This window comes from Oryctolagus cuniculus, chromosome 6 (assembly GCF_051225735.1).
Source record: "Oryctolagus cuniculus isolate XC-2025 breed Fujian yellow rabbit chromosome 6, ASM5122573v1, whole genome shotgun sequence".
Taxonomy (NCBI): domain Eukaryota; kingdom Metazoa; phylum Chordata; class Mammalia; order Lagomorpha; family Leporidae; genus Oryctolagus; species Oryctolagus cuniculus.
In genome coordinates, this window is record NC_142872.1 from 10,264,461 (window position 1) to 10,283,571 (window position 19,111).

Consider the following 19,111-nt stretch of genomic DNA (forward strand, 5'->3'; position numbering starts at 1 on the left):
CCAGGGCCTGTGGCCGCTCTGCTCGCGGCTGCGCGCCCTCCACACGCGTGCACGCGAGCCACTCGGGCCGAAAGCCCCGGGCGCACGGGCTGCCTGTTCTCTCTGCCCGTCCTACACCCCCAAACGAGACGGAGCAGCCTCGCTCAGGGTCAGGTAGCGGGAGCGAGACAGACGCCCGGGTGACAGCGTGCAGGGGCGGCCTCTGCAAGGCCCGCTCCGTGCTCGTACGCGCCTTCGGGGCTCGCGCGTCCGGGGGCCGGGAGGAAGGGGTCACTCGAGGACCCCGGGGGGGGGGACTTTGTGCTCCACCTGAGCTCACTAGCCCCGGGGGCGGCCGCCCCGCCTGACCCTCGCCCCCGGTTTAGTGTGTCCGGGACAAGACCGAGGCACCGGAGCGGCCGCGCCACCCTCAGACGCCTGGGCGGCTCCGGCACACGGAGGCCGCGTCCCGGCCCCAACTCGCCCAAGGGCTGACCGGAAGTAAGGTGGGCTCGTCGCGGACGCGGACACGCAGCTTCCGGGTGGGGGCCGAGCCCGCCGCGCGGCCGCCCAGCCGGCGCCCCCGGGCCGGGTCGCAGCGCCGCCTCCCCGGCAGGGGGCGCCGCCGCCTCCGGGGGCCGCCGCCAGTGCCCGCCCCCGGACCCGCGGTCACCTGCAGCGGCCGCACTCCGGCCTCCGCTCGGCCGGTTCCACCGGCAGCGCCCACAGCCCGTCCGCACCGGCGCCGTCCGCTTCGCCGCCGCCCTCCCGCCGCCCCTCCTCATCCGGCGTCGGAGATCTGGAGGCCCCGGACGGCGGTGCCGTGGGGTCCCCGGGCGTTCGCGCCTCTCTCTGCGGCTCCATGGCAGGCGCTCAGGTGGAGTCGGAGCATTGAGTCCTTGTGGCCGCCGGGGGGCGCCACGCGCTGAGGGAACCGACTCGCGACGCACGTGGCCACGTACGCACGTACGCCGCGTACGGGGGGCGTGTCCCCGAAGTGGCTCCTCGAGGGCCCGCCCCCACGGCGGGGAAGGAACGAGCCCATTGGTCAGCCCCGCGTTGGGGGGGGCGTTTCCATCCTACACCCGGAAGGGAAGGGTGGGCCCGGGGCCGCGTAGGTGAGCGCACCTTGCGTTGCTGGTGGGGGTGAGGCCTCAGGAGCCCGTCTCGCGGCTAGTGCCTTTCTAAGTCTTGTACTGCAGGGTCTGTTCGCGGCCCCAGTTGTTTTTCGCGAGGCCGGGGAGCGCGTCCGGCCGGGTGCTGTCTTGGTCATCTCCCAGTTGGCCACAGGCACTGCCGGGGACCCCTCCTCCGAGCCGCGCGCCGTGGGGAGGGTGCGGGCCCGGCCGGAGCCGGGTGTCCTTCGGGCGCCGGGGTGGGCGTTCACTTCTGCGAAGTGCGGGAGGTGACGGAGGCCCCCGCCGCCTTTCCCGTCGTCTCTGTCGCTCATCCCCGTCGCAGCGGCTTCAAGCGGGCGCTGTGTCAGCACAAGTCCGACACAGCCCTGGTCGGTGTGTCCCTCGGGAGACCGGTGGTTACCGCGGTACCACTGTGGTTTGAGTGAGCTGTGCTTGCCTTGCAGTTTGCCGTTAGGCGTGGCGTGGTCTTTCCTCCGTGCAGCTACTGCTCACGGCGATGCCTTTTCCCAGTCCGCGGGGTCTTCTCGCTGGTTAAACGCACGTGGTGAGGTAGTAAGGCTTTGTGCTGTCATGTAAGTGTGTAATGCTGTTTCAAAAACCAAAAGGGAGAAGGAAGGGAATGTCATTGTGTTCTTAGAATTCTATCGACAAAGCACACTGAGTCTGTTAAAATAATTAAAAATCTTAAAAATCCGACAGGGATGCCACGGGACTGCGGTTCAGGGTTGGGAGGAGGCCCTCAGCTCTCAGGTGTTAGGTCCTGCGGCTTCCCCTGTTGGTCTCAGCATTGCCCGCCCCGTCCTCCAGGTCAGCACTGCAGAGGTGAGTTCCTCTGCTGCCCACCGCATCTCCGGAGCGCCCTCTGCCTTTCTTTCCAGCTAGAATAGTCTTTCTGTTAACAGTCAAGTAAGCAGCAGCTCTAATTCCCTTTTGCTGTGCAAAGTAACACATTCACGGGGTGGTGCCAGGGCTTGGACAACGTAAGGCCACAGTTCTGCTCACTTAAATTTATGGTTGCAAACTCATATGCATACGGAAAAACTAAAAATCAATACTTATATCAGTATGCTGGAATGGAAGGTCTGTGTGTTCTTCTTGTGTTTTCCAAATATTGCACTAAATAAATGGCCATATAAACAGTATTTAATAGTAAACAAGAAAACGTTGACTTCTATCAAAGTCTAATAACAAGGCAGGTGTTTGAAGTAGCAGCTAAGACACCACTTGGGATGTCTTGGTTCTGGACCTCGCCGACTCTAACGCACCCTAGGAGGCAGCAGGTGGTAGATGCCTCAGCCCCTGCCCCCCTCGTGTGAAACTCTGGCTGCCGGCTTGGACCTGGCCCAGCCCAGGCTATTTGCACACATTTAGGGAGGAAATCTGCAGGGGGTTTTATCTTTGTTGCTGGGCTTTTCAAATAAATAAAAATAGACATTTTATAATCTAACAGCAGTCTAACTACTATGAAGTCATGGGTGTGGAAGGTGGTTATGATTCATTCCACTCCTTGATTTCCTCGGATGAACTTTCCTTAATGTCTGAATATTCCCTATCTTTTTCATGTGAATTAATAATGAGTGCATTGCATGCTTATATTTAATGTTTAATGTTAAGCTTAATGTTTAATGCAAGCTCCTTGTGTACGTCTGTCATCATTTTGACATAAACAGTTCTTTAGTGATCTGGTTGATGATAGGGAGGTAGTCATGTATGAAGATTCCTCAGCTTCCTCATCCCTAAACACTTCAGTGCTTCCTCTAACTCCAGTGAAGGGATTCTAATCCTTTGTCCCAGGATGCAGCCTCCCTTCACAGCTTCTTAGCTTTCGTCCTACTTGTCACCAGACCTGCACTGTTTCTTCTTTAGCTGTACCATCAATATAAAATTTATTGCCTCTTTCTTCAAGTGTCTTGACACCAGTTCTTTGTAAAAATGTCTTTGTTTCTCTGCCTGGTTTTCCTCAGAAATCTACTCTGATTTTTACATTTCCTGGCTGTGCAGTTTTGCTTTAATGTTTTCTTGAAATTCTAGGTTCTTAATTAACTTAGAAGTGTCTTACCTCTATTTTCTCTTACACAAACATGCACACATGTAATTTTGATCTCCTAGCCTCAGGATTATTTTTTAAAGCACCTTGTTTGCTTCGATGTTTTTGGTTCAGCAATTTTTTAAAATATTTATTTATTTATTTGAAAGGCAGAGTTATAGGGAAACAGAGAGAGAGACAGAGAGAGATCTTCCATCCGCTGGTTCACTCCCCACATGGCCAGAGCTGAGCCCATCCAAAGCCAGGAATCAGGATCTTCCAGGTCTTCCACATGGGTGCAGGGGCCCAAGCGCAGCACCGGCCTCCAGCATTTGGTTTTGTAACAGGAGACACTTATTATTACAATTAGAATTAAATATTCCCATGGGAGTTAGTTAAAATTTAAAAATCCATTTCAGATTATAGGCAATTTTTTAATTTAACCATTTGAATGAAATAAAAATTGAATCTTCAGCTAAAACCATTGGATTTTAGAGGAGGAAGAGAACTGAGAGAGTCTGACGTGGTACCTCTACAGGCTAGTTTATGTTAGAATCATCCAAGAAACCTCAGCACAGTGGCCTTAGATCAGGATCTGTGTGGGAGGCTTACAGGCATCAATACTCCCAAAAATTCTGTCTTGCCCTGGAAATTGAAAACGAGTGATCTAATCTAAGATCCTACATTTACAGATGAGAAGGCCAAGGCTCAAAGAGGAAGATGGCCACACAGAATACGCAGGCCTCCTTAATTCGCATGTCTTGTGCTCTCCATGCTTGTTTCCAGTGTTTGGGATGATTAGAGTTCTCTATGGAGCGTTCATCATGACTTGAAAAACTCTTTGATTCTACCACAAACCTAGTGGAACAGAGTCTGTCGCTCTGTACATGATCTAGATGACCACCTGAGTTGTGAACCATTGCAATTTACTGAAAGTAATGGGTTTGTCTCATAACAAAAGAATATAACTCAGGTTTCTCTCCTCCGTGTTCTACAGTGGATTATATGTTGTTTTGTAATATATCACAATCCAACTTGGGGGACATTCTCACCACAGTAGTAATTTATTACCCCAGTCATTTCTTTCTGTCATCTTTGGCTGCATAGGTATCACCCCCAGAGCATTTTTTGTACCAAAGGGAGATCTGTCTTCTTCCCTTTCTTCCTCCCACTCCTGTCCTTGTAGGACTGTGCTATATAAGGTGTCTTCTGTCGTTACCTAGAGGGATGACAGATAATCAGCTGATTGTGTTCAACATAAAGAGATTGGGACAGTGCCCAGTAAAATAATTACCTTTAAGGATAAATAAAACACCTGTCAGTGGAGAAAGAAAGAGAGTGGGAGAAAAGCAAAAGCCCAACACGATGGAGGGGGAGGCTCCACCAAGTGATGAAGGAGGACAGGCTCCATCTGCGTGTGGGAGCCCCACCCACTCAGCCCTCATCAGGGAATCCAAAGCTGACGCCAGTGGTCTAGATTTATGGGTGTCATTCCATATGTTAAAATGTCTACCTAAGAGAATTAAAAATCCTGATCTTGACGTGCCTTTAGGATAAAAAGAAAAAGAAAAAAAAAAAAAAAGGAACTCCTGACAGCTCTGAGCCCACTGAGCACCCTCTTCTAACATGTCCTGTTTGTCATCTCATCTGAGCCAGTAACTGAAAGTCACAAGCCCTGATCTCATCTCTCCTTTCCAATCGTTCTGTTTTGACCCTGAAGTGTGGAGGGAAATAGGAACTCACTACAAGCATTCTGGAAGTTTCCTTTTATTCTTCAAATATCTCTAGGAAAAATATTGCAAAAGTAATTATTGGTAACGTTTAGCTTTCACAGTCCAAGTTCGTTAATCAGAATATCAGAATTAAAATCCTAGAGCAGAGAGAGCCCCGGTTTCACTCGCGTCTTCCTCCCAAGCTACATCCTTGCCCCGGTACGTGAGCTCGGACAGCAGCCTGTGAGGACCTTGAGGGCAAGAATTGTCTTTCATCACCACTTCCTTCATGCTGGGAACCCAGCTGCTAACAGTCTCAACACAGTGCCAGAGTTCAGCCTGAGACAAGCCATCCCTAAATTATGGAATTGCAGAACCAGGGGGTCCTCAGAGGTCACCTTCCATACCTTACAGTTGTGATGGGACTAAAGACCAGACATTTCAAGTTACGAATGAGAGATCCACCACAAGGCAGTGCTAGGCATACCCAGTCGCCCACTTCCTTTCTTGAGTTTTCATAAAGGTGCTGTATAAACAACTAGAAGAACAGATTCCATAGTCCTGCTGTTCATGGACTGTGCTTGCCATCATGAGGACAACACAGTTCTGTTGTTCTGTAGACTTAAGGTATTAAAAGTGAGTATCTCTTATTTACATCTGTGGAGAAATCTGAAAAAGTTCTCTAGAGTAGGTAAAAGTATTACATCAACGAGAGCTTCCTTGTTTTAAAACTTGTGGCTTTTTAAGAGAACCTCCTTACGTTTGGAAATTAAACACTGAAGTATTTAGGGGTAATGAAACATTGTGTCTGTAGTTTCTGTTAAATGGCTAAAAAATGTGAGAGAAAGAGGTGGGGGCTTATGTATAATAGGGTAATAACAGAAATGGAAAGTAACAAAAATATTAAGGCTGTGTTTTAGAGTGAAGTCAGAAAATTGGTTGATGATTTAAATATGTAGGGTAAAGTAGAAGAATCATGGAAACAGATTTTTAACTGAACGATAAGACAGTAACTGAGTAATGGTTTCATCAGTTGAGAAAGGGAAGACTGGGGTAAACAATGTGTTTTGAGAAGAGAGGTAGCAGGTAAGCTACCAAGAATTCTGTTCTGTCCATGCTGTTTTAAACAGCCAACACTGAAATTAAGTGGGAATATCAAGTATGCCATTGGATATAGGAGTCCTGAATATTAGGGAAATCTCAGCTTTGAAATTAATTTTAGTATTATGAAAAATGCTTTTGTTGGGGGGCCAGCATTGTGGTATGATAGGTAAAGCTGTCACATGCCATGTTGGCATCCCATATAGATGCTGGTTCACGTCCAGTCCAGACTCCCTGCTAATATCCTGGGAAGGCAGCAGAAGATGGCCCAAGTCCCCGGACCCCTGCACCCATGTGGGAGATCTGAAGAACGTCCTGGCTCCTGGCTTCTGCATGGTCTAGCCCCAGTTGTTGCAGCCATTTGGGGAGTGAACCAGCAGATGGGAGATTCTCTCTTTCTCTTTTGTTCTTTCTCTTTGTAACTCTACCTTAAAATAAAATTAAATAAATCTTTTTTAAAAATTGTTTTGATTTGCTGGCGCCGCGGCTCAAAAGGCTAATCCTCCGCCTGTGGTGCCAGCACCCCGGGTTCTAGTCCCAATTAGGGCCCTGGATTCTGTTCCAGTTGCTCCTCTTCCAGTCCAGCTCTCTGCTGTGGCCCGGGAGTGCAGTGGAGGATGGCCCAAGTGCTTGGGCCCTGCACCTGCATGGGAGACCAGAAGCACCTGACTCCTGGCTTCGGATCAGCGCAGTGCGCTGGCCGCCTGCCGCAGCAGCCATTGGGGGGTGAACCAATGGAAAAGGAAGACCTTTCTCTCTCTCTCTCACTGTCCACTCTGCCTGTCAAAAATTTTTTTAAAAAATTGTTTTGATTAAAAAAAAAAAAAAAACAGGAACTCAACCCTAGAAATACCTGATGTTTGTTTTATTTCAGAAGGGACAGCAAACGAAATGAACCCTCACTATTCCATGTTAACTTTCAGTATAGCAAAACTAGCTCCACAAGATCTTTGCTTTTTAAATATCATTTAATATTATTTCTTTAGTTATTATTTATTTCTTTGAAAGGGAAAAAGAGACAGAGAGCTTCTAGCCTATATGGCTCACTCCCCAAACAGGTGTCATAGCTAGGGCTGGACCAGGCCAAAGTCAGGAGCCAGGAATTCCATCTGGCTTCCCACATGGGTGTTTGGGGTGTCACCCGCTAGTTTCATTTGTGCATTAACAGGAAGCTGGGTGGGAAGCAAAGTAGCCAGACTCAGATGGCACTCTGATACAGGATGCCTTGCACCACCAGAAGCGGCTTAACCCCCTGTGCCACAACCCGGGCCCCAGCACAAGATCTTTTCAAATCCTTTTGATTATATTGTAGAATTCCAAGACATCTGGAATACAAAGATGACCAGTGGTTCTTCTATACACATCTGTTTTTAGTTTACTGTTTATGAGGTTGGAATTCGGTTTAAGGAATGGGGAGCAAATGACAATGGGGAAATCTGATAGTTCTCAAAACACATATAAATCACTGAAATAGCATTGGGGTGATTTAGCAAAACTAAAATCAAAATTCTAAATATTCTTTGAATTTTATTCTCAGAACCACCTAGAAATTCCTTCAGAGAGAAACGTGACATAGCCTTGTCACTGATAGTCCCCTTGAAGCACCTGAAACCAAGCAGCCCCGTTAAATGGAAGCTCATGCCATGACACATGGTACTCCAGCAACGTCCTAGTGTTGTTTCTGAAATAACTATTTGCTTTTATACAGCATTCTGTAATTTACAAAGCCCTTTTATCAATATTATTTAATTCCGTTCTCTTTATAGTAGAAGAAGATACACACAAGTTTTATCATCTGTTTGAGAGGTGAGGAAAACTGACAGCCTCTGGAACATGAAGCGTCTCATGTGACTCTTCCAGGCCACCTTAACTGACGAGACTGTGCTTCGGAGCCGTTTCTTCCAACTCCTGTCCTGTTTCTCTTTATCGTGAAGTCTTTCATTCTTCTCATCCTCTGAACCGTTTATCTATTAATAGTTTCCACAATTTTATAAGGCACAAAATTGGGATAACAGAGCTGAGTGGTTTGACATCATGAAATTACATCACAAGGAGCTAATATTAGAATTTCTATTTCCTGCATTGCTGTTTCTTAACTAATCCATTAAACATTCATTGGTGATTCAGATACAGACATTTCTTACCATTGTTTCTTCAAGCAGTAACTGTATAAATACCGTGAGCTAAAAACTATGGGGAAAATATCCATCACATAAATTCCTTTGAGAATATTTATAATTTAATTTCTTATCTCTTTTATTCTATTTTTTCAAATTTCCATTGTATAGGCAATTTACATACTTTTTAAAACCTTTTGCAAAACAAAGATTAAAAATGACAAAATTGTTAAAGCAGATGTGGTTATTACAAAAAAAGTTTAAAGAAAAACTAAATACACAAATAATGTTAGAATATCAGATGTTAGAATGCTTGAGTGCAGTCACTGTAGGCGTCACACATGAAAAATGTTAGGTTTTACGTCTTGGAGACATGTGATACACAAAGCCCCTATTCATTGAAAATGCCACTATATCTCCATATGATGAATGATTTATTTTGTTTATTTTAGAAGAAGGGAGTGCAGTTCAAGAATAACCCAGAGAACACCAAGTTGTAGTGTTTCTCCTCTAAGTATCATATTTCTCTTCTAAAAATCTGTTTTTGAAAAACAAACCAATCACTCAGTCTCGCATTCGACTGATAACTTTCTGAATTGTTTTCTAATCATTTGAGAGGCAGACAGAAAGCACGCACTGCTGTTGGTTGGCTCACTCCCCAATGCTACAGTGGCTAAGACTGGGCCCAGACAAAGCCAGAAGCCTGGAACTTTTACATACAAACTCCAGAACTTGAGTTCAACATGATGGCTGTCTGTAACTAATTTGGGTCCAATCCATTTAGTTGTCATCTGACTTGTTCTGTGCCCTTTGAAAGTCACTCACATACTAAAACCATGTGCAAGGGCTGACAGCTCATAAAAACACGTCAGTAGTCGAAGCCTGAAAAGATTCATATTCTCCTATGCATGTATTTAGCCAAATCAGAATTATTCTAACACAACAGAATCTATGAAGCAAAAGATCAGCAGTGTCTATAATCCACACTAGCCCATAACCCCCAGAAAGGAATTTAGAACATGCATCTTAATAAGATGTAAATACTTGATATCCTGAGAGTCTATAATTCTTAAAATAGGTTAAGTTGTATTATGAATACTGAAGATCCAGCTGGATAAGGGCTATGTTGAATATTTTGGGTCCTGAATACAATGTTTTCAAATCAAACATGACAAAAATCAGAAAAGATCTGAATCAGTGCTGCTCTAGAAAATTCATGAAACGTAGACAGCCCATTCTAAGCTCTGCCCCAGTTTCCTGTCCCCTTACCCCACAAGTCCTCCCTACAAAGGGCAAAAGCTTTTGATTCCCTACATGGCCTCAAAATTTGGAAACTATCTTGTCTACCCTCAAGAAGGAAAATCCCAAAGTTCGTTCTTATTATGTTTTTTGTGTTTTCTGAATTTATTTTAAGTATTAATTTATTTGAAAGAGTTACAGAGAGAGGTAGAGACAGTAAGAGTGAGGTGCTCATTCATTAATTCACTCCCCAAATGGCTGCAACGACCAGAGCTGAACTGATCCGAAGCCAGCAGCTTCACCAGAGTCTCCCACATGGGCACAGGGGCCCAAGGACTTGAGCCATCTTCTACTGCTTTCCTAGGCACATAAGCAGATAGTTGGAAGGGAAGTGGAGAGCCAGGACTCGAACCAGTGACCATATGGGATGCCGGTGCCACATGTAGGGTCTTTAGTACACTGCGTCTCAGCACCAGCCTCTGTATTTGCTGAGTCTTCTCTAATAAGCAATTAAAAGCAGTTTTGGAAATATTTAAGGGTTTGAAGGATCACTAGTTAAATATGCACGTGATTCAGTAGTAAGTGGTAACACTGTTTTGCCATTTCTTGCATCCAGTTCTAATTCCCAATAATGATTCCCAGGCTCATAACCTTGGCCTGCCTGATTGGAAACTCTGCCTTGTTTGCCCTCCTATCACTGAGGGTCTGGCATTCTTCACTGCCACTCTTATTCATGGAACTGGGTCTCTGTTAACTACTGGCTTCCTTCCTGCACACTGTGTGCCATGACAACTCTCTCCAGTCACCCCATTCCACCTGCTTGGACCATCTAGATGCTGATCTCTTTACTGACTCTCTACCCTTACCTTTTGCTATATTCCCTGGAGTCCAAGTTGTATAGGTCTGAGGGATATTTCCAACTGATAGCCCTCGGGGAAATTTAGTTCACTAACAAATGTGGTTTGCAATTCCCAATGCTTGAAATGCATCTATTTTAATGTCTCTGGGACAGACACAGGTTCTCCATTTTGACAGAGTCTCCAGCAGTCCCTGCTGTATTAAATCTGCCTCTCCAATGATTTGACTATCTACCTGGGACTTGAAGTCACTGTCACAACAGAGCTCATCATCATATACATATCCAGGACTGCAACATAATGTCTCATTCCGAGTCTCAGTTTCTCCTAGTCTTTCTGGCTCCACTGACATCAGAGTGAAATCACTATACAAAACGATGACACCATCTCAGACCCTGAGAAAGAGAAGCAGGGAGGGTAGATCTTTGGTGGCTAGTCTAGAATTACTTTATTTACTACATCTCTCCAAATTAATGCTGTTCTCTCAAGAAATACAACAGGTGAAACTCACCAGGAGAGGGAAGCAAAGAACAGCCCAGATTTGCATAAAGATGCAATTCTGATTACTACTGGTGTGTATAGTAATGCATATCACACTGAACTTGAAACAACTATCATCACCTCACCTCTCATGGGGTAGGCGGTAAGAGGCCCGGCAGGATGTGCACCAACCCCATACCCACATCCACTAAGGATGCATTCCTGTATTCCATGCAGCTTGTGTGTGGAATGTGTGGAGTTGGGAAAAGCATGTCCTATCAGTTTGGGGAAAAACTGAGGGGAATCCAGATGAGTAGACCAAAGAGGAAAAGAAAGAATGGGTTAAGAAGCAAGCAAGGGTAGAAGTAAGGAGGAAGGCAGAAAGGGAGGCAGATGAGCAATTTATTGAACGTGGACTAGTGTGTGTACTTGATCCTTTTATAGGCATCATCTAAGACTCACACCCTCTCTGAAATTCTGCAGGTTAAGGACTTGATGTCACAGGGGCACAAGCAGCAAAGTCAGAATGGAAAGCCAGGTCTGTGACTCGGAAATGCTTGCTCTTCTCATGACACAACTCTCTCAAAGGTGACTTATTTTAATCTGTGTAGCAAACATTTACATAAGAGCCATTTCAACAGTGCTTTACACATGAGTTGAATGAATAACTAATTTTAACTTTCAGAACAATCCTGTGAGGTAAGTACTGTGTTTTCCTTTTTAAGAGTGGGAGAAGGGAAATACCACAGTGCAAACATCTGCCATCCCCTTGGTGTATGCCACAGGCAGAAGGGTCCCACAGTCTCTGGGCATCTTGTCTAGAGGCATGCTAGGGAGGGTCAGGGTGCAGCGGGTGCCTGAAGGTCTGTGCTTTGCAAGAGGGTCCCACCCCCTGTTCCTTTATAGGGCAAGGTGCAAGTGGACTTAATGAGCAAGGAACATGAAGTCCACACAGCAGGGCGAAGTGGTCTGAGTTTAGGTGCTGTTATTGTCTGGCAACACTGCTGATAAGTTCCTGTGGGAAGCTGGTTTAGGCACAACTCTTCCCAGTAGGGAGACAGGGAGCCACTGCTACCAGAAGTTGTTCCAAACCCTGTGGCTTCCACTGGTGAAGGGGAGGAGTCCTCAGCTCCACCTAGTTCCTCCAGACCACAAAAGGAGAACTTCTAGGGTCATTTATTGGACAATCTGTCTTGTCTTTAATCATTCACCAAAAACAGTGACTCAGCCAGCACTTGACTCTGTGTGTGTGTGTGTGTGTGTCTCAGAACCCAGGTAGGAATTTAGAAATCTAATGCTTCTTGAGTGAAGACAACAGCCAAGGCCCAAAGCTGTAGTAAATTTAGAGTCCCATCACATAACCTGTTTGGGATTTCAGATGTTTAACTAGCACATCAAATAGGTGAATGGTTCCAGTGAAGGATCCATTCACAACACCCCAGACACAGCAATGGATTTGAGGAAGAAGCGATCTCCAACTGGGAGCAAGATTAACTCAGAGACCGATGAAGAATCAGAGCAAACCTCTTCAATCAAACTCACTATCTGAAGGAAAAGACAACTTCTTAAATAACTACGCTCACTGTCCTTCACCAAAAAGCATTTTTCTGAAGAAAATTTCCTTTTTTTTTTTTTTTATTTTTTTGACAGGCAGAGTGGACAGTGAGAGAGAGAGACAGAGAGAAAGGTCTTCCTTTGCCGTTGGTTCACCCTCCAGTGGCCACCGCGGCCGGCGCGCTGCAGCCGGCGCACCGCGCCGATCCGATGGCAGGAGCCAGGAGCCAGGTGCTTTTCCTGGTCTCCCATGGGGTGCAGGGCCCAAGCACCTGGGCCATCCTCCACTGCACTCCCTGGCCACAGCAGAGAGCTGGCCTGGAAGAGGGGCAACCGGGACAGGATCCGGTGCCCCGACCGGGACTAGAACCCGGTGTGCCGGCGCCGCTAGGCGGAGGATTAGCCTAGTGAGCTGTGGTGCCGGCCTTGAAGAAAATTTCTGTACAAACAATAAGAGACCAAAGAATGTATCTTTTCTAAAAGGCTACATCTCTCTAATTTATGTCATTTTTGTTTGTAAAATGAAGTTGATTATATATATAATAATTTTAAAATATATGTGAGTTGTCTCATCATGAATAATCTTGTGAATAACTGAATCAAATTTCTTTTTCATTTATCAATTAAATTTTAGCTATAAATGATTTTAGAATTTTTAAAAAGATTTAGCTTTTTTATTTGAAAGGAATAATTACAGAGAGAGGAAGGGACAGATCTTCCATTCACTTTTTCACTCTTCAAAAGGCCACATTGACCAGGGCTGTGCCAGGTCAGAGCCAAGAGCCCAAGGCTTCTTCCAGGTCTCCCATGTGGATGACAGGGGCTCAAGCATTTGGGCAATCTTCCACTGCTTTCCCAGGAGCAATAGTAGGGAGCTGGATGGGAAGTGGAGCAGCCAGGTTTAGAACAAGTGCCCAAACAGGATGCCGGCATTGCAGGCTACGGCTTAACTTGCTATGCCACAATGTCTGCCCCTGGATTTTTCTTTATTTTCTTTAAAAGGTTGAAGGTGTTTTGCTATATCACGTGAAGAACTGCTCTTATTAAGCTGGTACTGACCTGAGAACCCTCCTGTTTTTATTCTAGCCTAGCCTAAAACTGAACCACAGATGTTGGGCAAAAAATATGAGGCGTTTTTAATAAAATTTTTTTTCACAGATAGCTCATCTGAAAAACTGATACTCCCTCCTTTCAGCCTGATGTCAAAGTCAAGGCTTCAGTATTGATTTATTCCTACTGTTGATCCTTGGAAACGTGGATATCTGGATCAAATGACACGCTGCAAACGTTCATGATGCACAAAGGCCACCAAGGACAGAACATTCACCCTGCATGGGGATTTATTTTTTTCTTCTCCTTTCCTGTTTTATTTCCTTCCTTCTTCCTTCCTAGCTGGACACCTTTAATTTAACTCATAAACGAAACCAATATTCATAGTCAAGTTCTATTTTAAAATGACATGGAAGCACTGAATGTTTAAAGGTAAGGAAGGGAGGGTGAAACGCTTCTCACTAGAGTTCACGGAATGTTACACTTTAGTTCTGTGTGTTGGCAGTTTTTAGAAGACTATTTCTGGTGCATGGGATCAGTGGGGGGGCTCTCGGGAAACACAGCCTCAGCTGAGGACTTGAGCATATGTAGCTTATTCAGAAGGTGAGTTCCAGAAGCACCACAACGGGAAAAGAGAAGTGATACAGCGAAAGGAAAACAGAAAGCAGTGAAGCCGACTTTCTCAAGCGGATGACAGATGTAGCCAGCTGAAGCTCAGTCCTGCCCTCCCACTTTAGCAGCTGAGTAAATGACGCTGGGAATCCTGCTGAGATAGGCTCCCCTAAGGGAGAGGAAAGAGACCAACATGCAATGGGAGAAGATAAGAAAGACTGATGGCATTTGATTAGAATTACTATTAAATGCACACAGAGAGAGTAATAAACACATCTGATGGGAGATTGAGGCTTTCCTCTATAGTATGTAATTATATATGACACCATAAATACATGTTTATTCTCCTTTCCTCACTGGTTTAGAGAGCAGCAGCTATTGTATACAGAGATGCTGTGGTTTATATAATGGAGCTTTATTCAGCCTTAACTCAGAACAGCATGGATGCACTTGGAGGACATGAAGTTAAGTGAATCAGCCAGATACAGAAGGAAAAAAATTCTGCATGATGTCACTTACAGGTGGAATCTTAAACACCTGAAAGCATAGAGTAGAACTGTAACTAATAAAGGCAGGGAGTGAGTGAGAAGCAGCAGTAGGTCAAAGGGCAGAGAGAGGCAGTTCTGCAGCCTGGGTGGAGATTTAGCATGAGGACCATGGTGAATCATGTATTGTAATCTGAAAGTCTGCCCAGAGTTATTCAGGTGCTGTGACCATGAATAAGGCAGCAAGGTAAGGTCACATTTTATTTTGACAATTGTGTCATTTCATGCTGTATATACTCATATGTGTTTCAAAATGTTACCTTGAGATATACAATAACAGATTCAAATACATGAAACAGCAATTGTGTAAAACAATAGGTATATAATATATTGTTGAGCATCTAACATGTAGGAATGTAATGAGGGGTTTTCAAAAAGTTTGTGGGAAATGCCCACTATTTTTCCATTCCATTTTTCCACAAACTTTTTGAAGTACACTCCTAATATTTTTACCAACAACAGCACAAGGAAGTGTATTTAAGAAAGCTATGTTGGGCCTGCACCGCGGCTCACCAGGCTAATTCTCCACCTGTGGCGCTGGCACTCCGGGTTCTAGTCCCGGTTGGGGCACCAGATTCTGTCCCAGTTGCTCCTCTTCAGGCCAGCTCTCTGCTGTGGCGCGGGAGGGCAGGGGAAGATGGCCCGGGTCCTTGGGCCCTGCACCGGCATGGGAGACCAGGAGGAAGCACTGAAGCACCTGGCCCCAGGCTTCGGATTGGTGCAGTGCGCTGGCCATAGTGGCCATTTGGGGGGTGAACCAATGGAAGGAAGACCTTTCTCTCTGTCTCTCACTCTCCCTCACTGTCTAACTCTGCCTGTCAAAAAAATAAAAATAAAAAAAATGAAAGCTATGTTTACCTAAGGAAATGACTCCAGATGGTGAATGGAATCCACAGGGACAAATGAATAAGACCAGAAATGGTAAATAAGAATACTAATACAACACAAGCTGTGTATATATACATGTATTTATATATGTATATATACTTGTTCTTCTTCCTTCACTTAGGTTCCTTAAAAAAATAAACAAACAGGGCCAGTACTGTGCCATAGTAGGCTAAGCTCCGCCTGTGGCGCCAGCATCCTATATGAGCGCCAGTCCACGTCCTGGATGCTTTTCTTCCGATCAAGCTCTGTTATGGCCTGTGATAGCAGGAGAAGATGGCCCCAGTACTTGGGCCCCTGCACCGCATGGGAGACCTGGAAGAAGCTCCTGGTTCCTGGCTTCGGATCAGCTCCAGATATTGTGGCCATTTGGGGAGTGAACCTCCAGATGCAAGACTTTTCTCTCTGTCTCTCCCTCTTTCTGTACCTCTACCTCTCAAATCAATAAAATATTTTAAAAATAATAAAAATAGGAGCCGGCACTGTGGCATAGCTGGTAAGGCCACTGCCTGCAGTGCCAGCATCCCATATGAGCACCAGTTGGAGTCCCAGCTGCTCTACTTCCGATCCAGCTCTCTGCTGTGGCTTGAGAAAGCTGTGGAAGATGGCCCAAGTCCTTGAGTCCCTGCACCCATGTGGGAGACCCAGAAGAAGCTCCTGGCTCCTGGCTTCAGATCAGTGCAGCTCTGGCCATTGCTGTCATGTGGGGAGTGAACCAGCAGATGGAAGATCTCTCTCTCTCTGTCTTTCTCTCTGCCTCTGCCTTTCTGTAACTCTGCCTTTGAAATAAATAAATAAATCTTTAAAAAATAAATAGGCTGGTGCCGTGGCTTACTTGGCTGTTCCTCTGTCCAAGGTGTCGGCACCCCAGGTTCTAGTCCCGGTTGGGGCGCCGGGTGCTTCCGATTTTAAAATATAAAACAACTTTAACATTTTATTGATAACTCAGAATTATCATTATGAATTATTATAACTTCAGTGAAGGAGGGAAAGAAATACACACTCATTGAATGCCTGTGGCGGTCTCTTGCCATTGATTTCCAGCACCAAATTTGATTCTGATAATAACTCTGAGAGGTATCCTCTTTTTACAAAGGAGGAAGGTGAATTGCAGAGAAGTTAGCTTCTGTGTGGTTAAGTCACTTCTAAGTGGCCAGATCTGTTTGTTTCTAAAGCCTATGTCCCATTTGCTAGCCTAGGCAGTCACTTAATAAATCTTTTAGATGAATAATATATGTGGGAGCCGGCGCCACGGCTCACTAGGCTAATCCTCTGCCTAGCAGCGCCAGCACACCAGGTTCTAGTCCCGGTCGGGGCACCGGATTCTGTCCTGGTTGCCCCTCTTCCAGGCCAGCTCTCTGCTGTGGCCCGGGAGTGCAGTGGAGGATGGCCCAAGTGCTTGGGCCCTGCACCCCATGGGAGACCAGGAGAAGTACCTGGCTCCTGCCATCGGATCAGTGTGGTGCGCCGGCCGCAGCGCACCAGCCGCGGTGGCCATTGGAGGGTGAACCAACGGCAAAAGGAAGACCTTTCTGTCTCTCTCTTTCTCTGTCCATTCTCCCTGTCAAAAAAAAAAAAAAATATATATATATATATGTGGGGTGATTTACCCCTACATTAAATGGCCCAGTACAAGTCCCTGTTGAAGGTGGGTGTCTGCTATAGACATCATTGACTACCTATCCAACAGTCATTCTTCCCTACAGCCCACAGCCCAGCTCTGTTCCTTCCCGAGAGAACCTATCTGCTCAGGTCAACAGTAGTCTTTTGATTTAAGGGAAGCTGAACCTCTCCAAAGTCCAGTGACCTTGACTGGTCCTAGTTAAAATCACTCCATTCTCCTTGCCAATAATGGGTCTAGGCATGAGCAGGTGAAACAGTTTGGCCAATGAGACATGACAGGAAGCAGGAGGAAGTTTCTGATAGCTGATAAAACAAGTCCTTAGAAGAAAATTACTGCTGTTCTTCCACTGGATGACATAGCATCTGATACCAACTGTGGCCTTGAGAGAACAGGCCTCAGAGCAAGAACCAACAGGCTGAAGATGACAGAATGAAAAACAGCAGAAGTCAGAGCTCTTAATGATACCCTTAAAGCATATATATTGTATGTTCCCATAAGGTACAGCCTGGGTCACACAGAAGGTACTTTGGGTTTGGTTTCCCAAACTCCACATTATATACAGAACACGATGTGATACCTTACATTCCTTTTTCTAACAGATAAAAAAAATCGCAAACTCAAAGTTAAGCAAGTTACAAAACAATTGAGGGAACCCTGTACCCTGTCTATTTTTGTCCTGTAAGGTTGCTTAGGAAATAGTCCCACCTCAAAACTATTTACCTTGGGGCTGGCATTGTGGTGCAGCACATAAAGCTTGCATCCATGTTGGAGCATGGATTTGAGTGCCCTGCTGCTCTGGGAACTTGAACACCTACCACCTGCGTGGGAGACCTGGATGGAGTTCCTAGCTCCTGGCTTCAGCCTGGCCCAGCCCAGGCGATTGCAGCCTTTCAGGAAGCAGACCAGAGGATGGAAGATTCCTGTCACTCTGCCTTTCGAGCAAATAAATAAATATTTTTTAAGAAATTAAACTATTCACCTCTTTTTTAAAATGTCAGGTGCAGCTGCTTCATTATTATAAGGAAAGCAGCAAGGAACGAGGTAAGAGGAGAGGTGCTGATGATTGTGCCGGTTTTGCAGAGCACTGAGAATCCATTCATTTGTCCTCTTGGGGGTGTGTCACACAGCAGGCAGGTACAAAAATGCTCAGTGTCTGGCGCTGTGGCATAGCGGGTAAAGCTGCTGCCTGCAGTGCCGGCATCCCATGTGGGTGCAGGTTCAGGTCCCAACTGCTGCACTTCCGATCCAGCTCTCTGCTATGGCCTGGGAGGGCAGTGGAGGATGGCCCAAGTCCTTGGATCCCTGCACCCATGTGGAGACCCGGAAGAGGCTCCTGCCTCTGGCTTCAGATCAGCACAGCTCTGGCCATTGTAGCCATCTGGGGAGTTAACCGTGGATGGAAGACACCCCCTCACACACACCGCCTCTCCTTTTCTCTCTGTAATTCTGCCTCTGCCTCTCTCTAACTCTGCCTTTCAAATAAATAAATAAATAAATATTTTTTAAAAATGCTCATCATGCCTCTGATTGTCCCCTCAGGCCTGCCTAAGGGGAACCAACAGTGGATCAACTATGGTCAAGTCAGGTAACCAAGCTGTTTTAGGCATTTTAGGTGCAGTATACCTATTTGGCATTGTCATATTATTTTTGCTTTTGCCTCTTCCCTTCCTTTGGAGGTTGAAAGGTCCTTTTGCCTAAAAATAGATAATTATGAGGTTTCACTGGTGATGGTTTTTGCCCTTGGTGCAATTGTTTGGGATCTATCCATGGATAAAAGGGAGGACCTGTCCATTCTTTTTTTTTTTTTTTTTTTTGGACAGGCAGAGTGGACAGTGAGAGAGAGAGACAGAGAGAAAGGTCTTCCTTTGCCGTTGGTTCACCCTCCAAAGGCCGCCGCGGCCAGCGCACTGCGGCCGGCTCCCTGCGCTGATCCGATGGCAGGAGCCAGGAGCCAGGTGCTTTTCCTGGTCTCCCATGGGGTGCAGGGCCCAAGCACCTGGGCCATCCTCCACTGCACTCCCTGGCCACAGCAGAGAGCTGGCCTGGAAGAGGGGCAACCGGGACAGAATCCGGCGCCCCAACCGGGACTAGAACCCGGTGTGCCAGTGCCACTAGGCGGAGGATTAGCCTAGTGAGCCGCGGCGCCGGCGGACCTGTCCATTCTTACCATCTACTTAGCTATGCCTCCCTG

At 46.2% G+C, this 19,111-nt stretch overlaps 1 protein-coding gene and 1 long non-coding RNA gene across 16 annotated transcripts in view; one reads left to right on the plus strand and one right to left on the minus strand.

Moving 5' to 3' along the window:
- Positions 1–843, minus strand: part of DTWD2 (DTW motif tRNA-uridine aminocarboxypropyltransferase 2) — a 156,776-nt gene extending 155,933 nt beyond the window's left edge. For all 3 annotated transcript variants that reach the window (XM_070076035.2, XM_089334835.1, XM_089334836.1), the window contains exon 1: positions 653–843. In XM_070076035.2, the coding sequence (XP_069932136.2) occupies positions 653–843 (191 nt within the window). The remainder of the gene's footprint in view (positions 1–652) is intronic.
- Positions 55–16,110, plus strand: LOC138850126 (uncharacterized). 13 transcript variants are annotated; one of them, XR_016235172.1, is made up of 7 exons: positions 1,086–1,125; positions 1,562–1,690; positions 1,818–1,940; positions 7,724–7,763; positions 11,134–11,238; positions 13,363–13,686; positions 15,421–16,110. It is a non-coding gene; the product is annotated as an uncharacterized LOC138850126 (long non-coding RNA). The 13 variants fall into 13 exon arrangements; XR_016235173.1 differs by lacking the exons at positions 1,086–1,125; positions 1,562–1,690 and adding an exon at positions 55–153; XR_016235175.1 differs by lacking the exons at positions 1,086–1,125; positions 1,562–1,690 and adding an exon at positions 891–1,026 and having other exon boundaries at positions 7,727–7,763.
- The last annotated feature ends 3,001 nt before the right edge of the window (positions 16,111–19,111 follow it).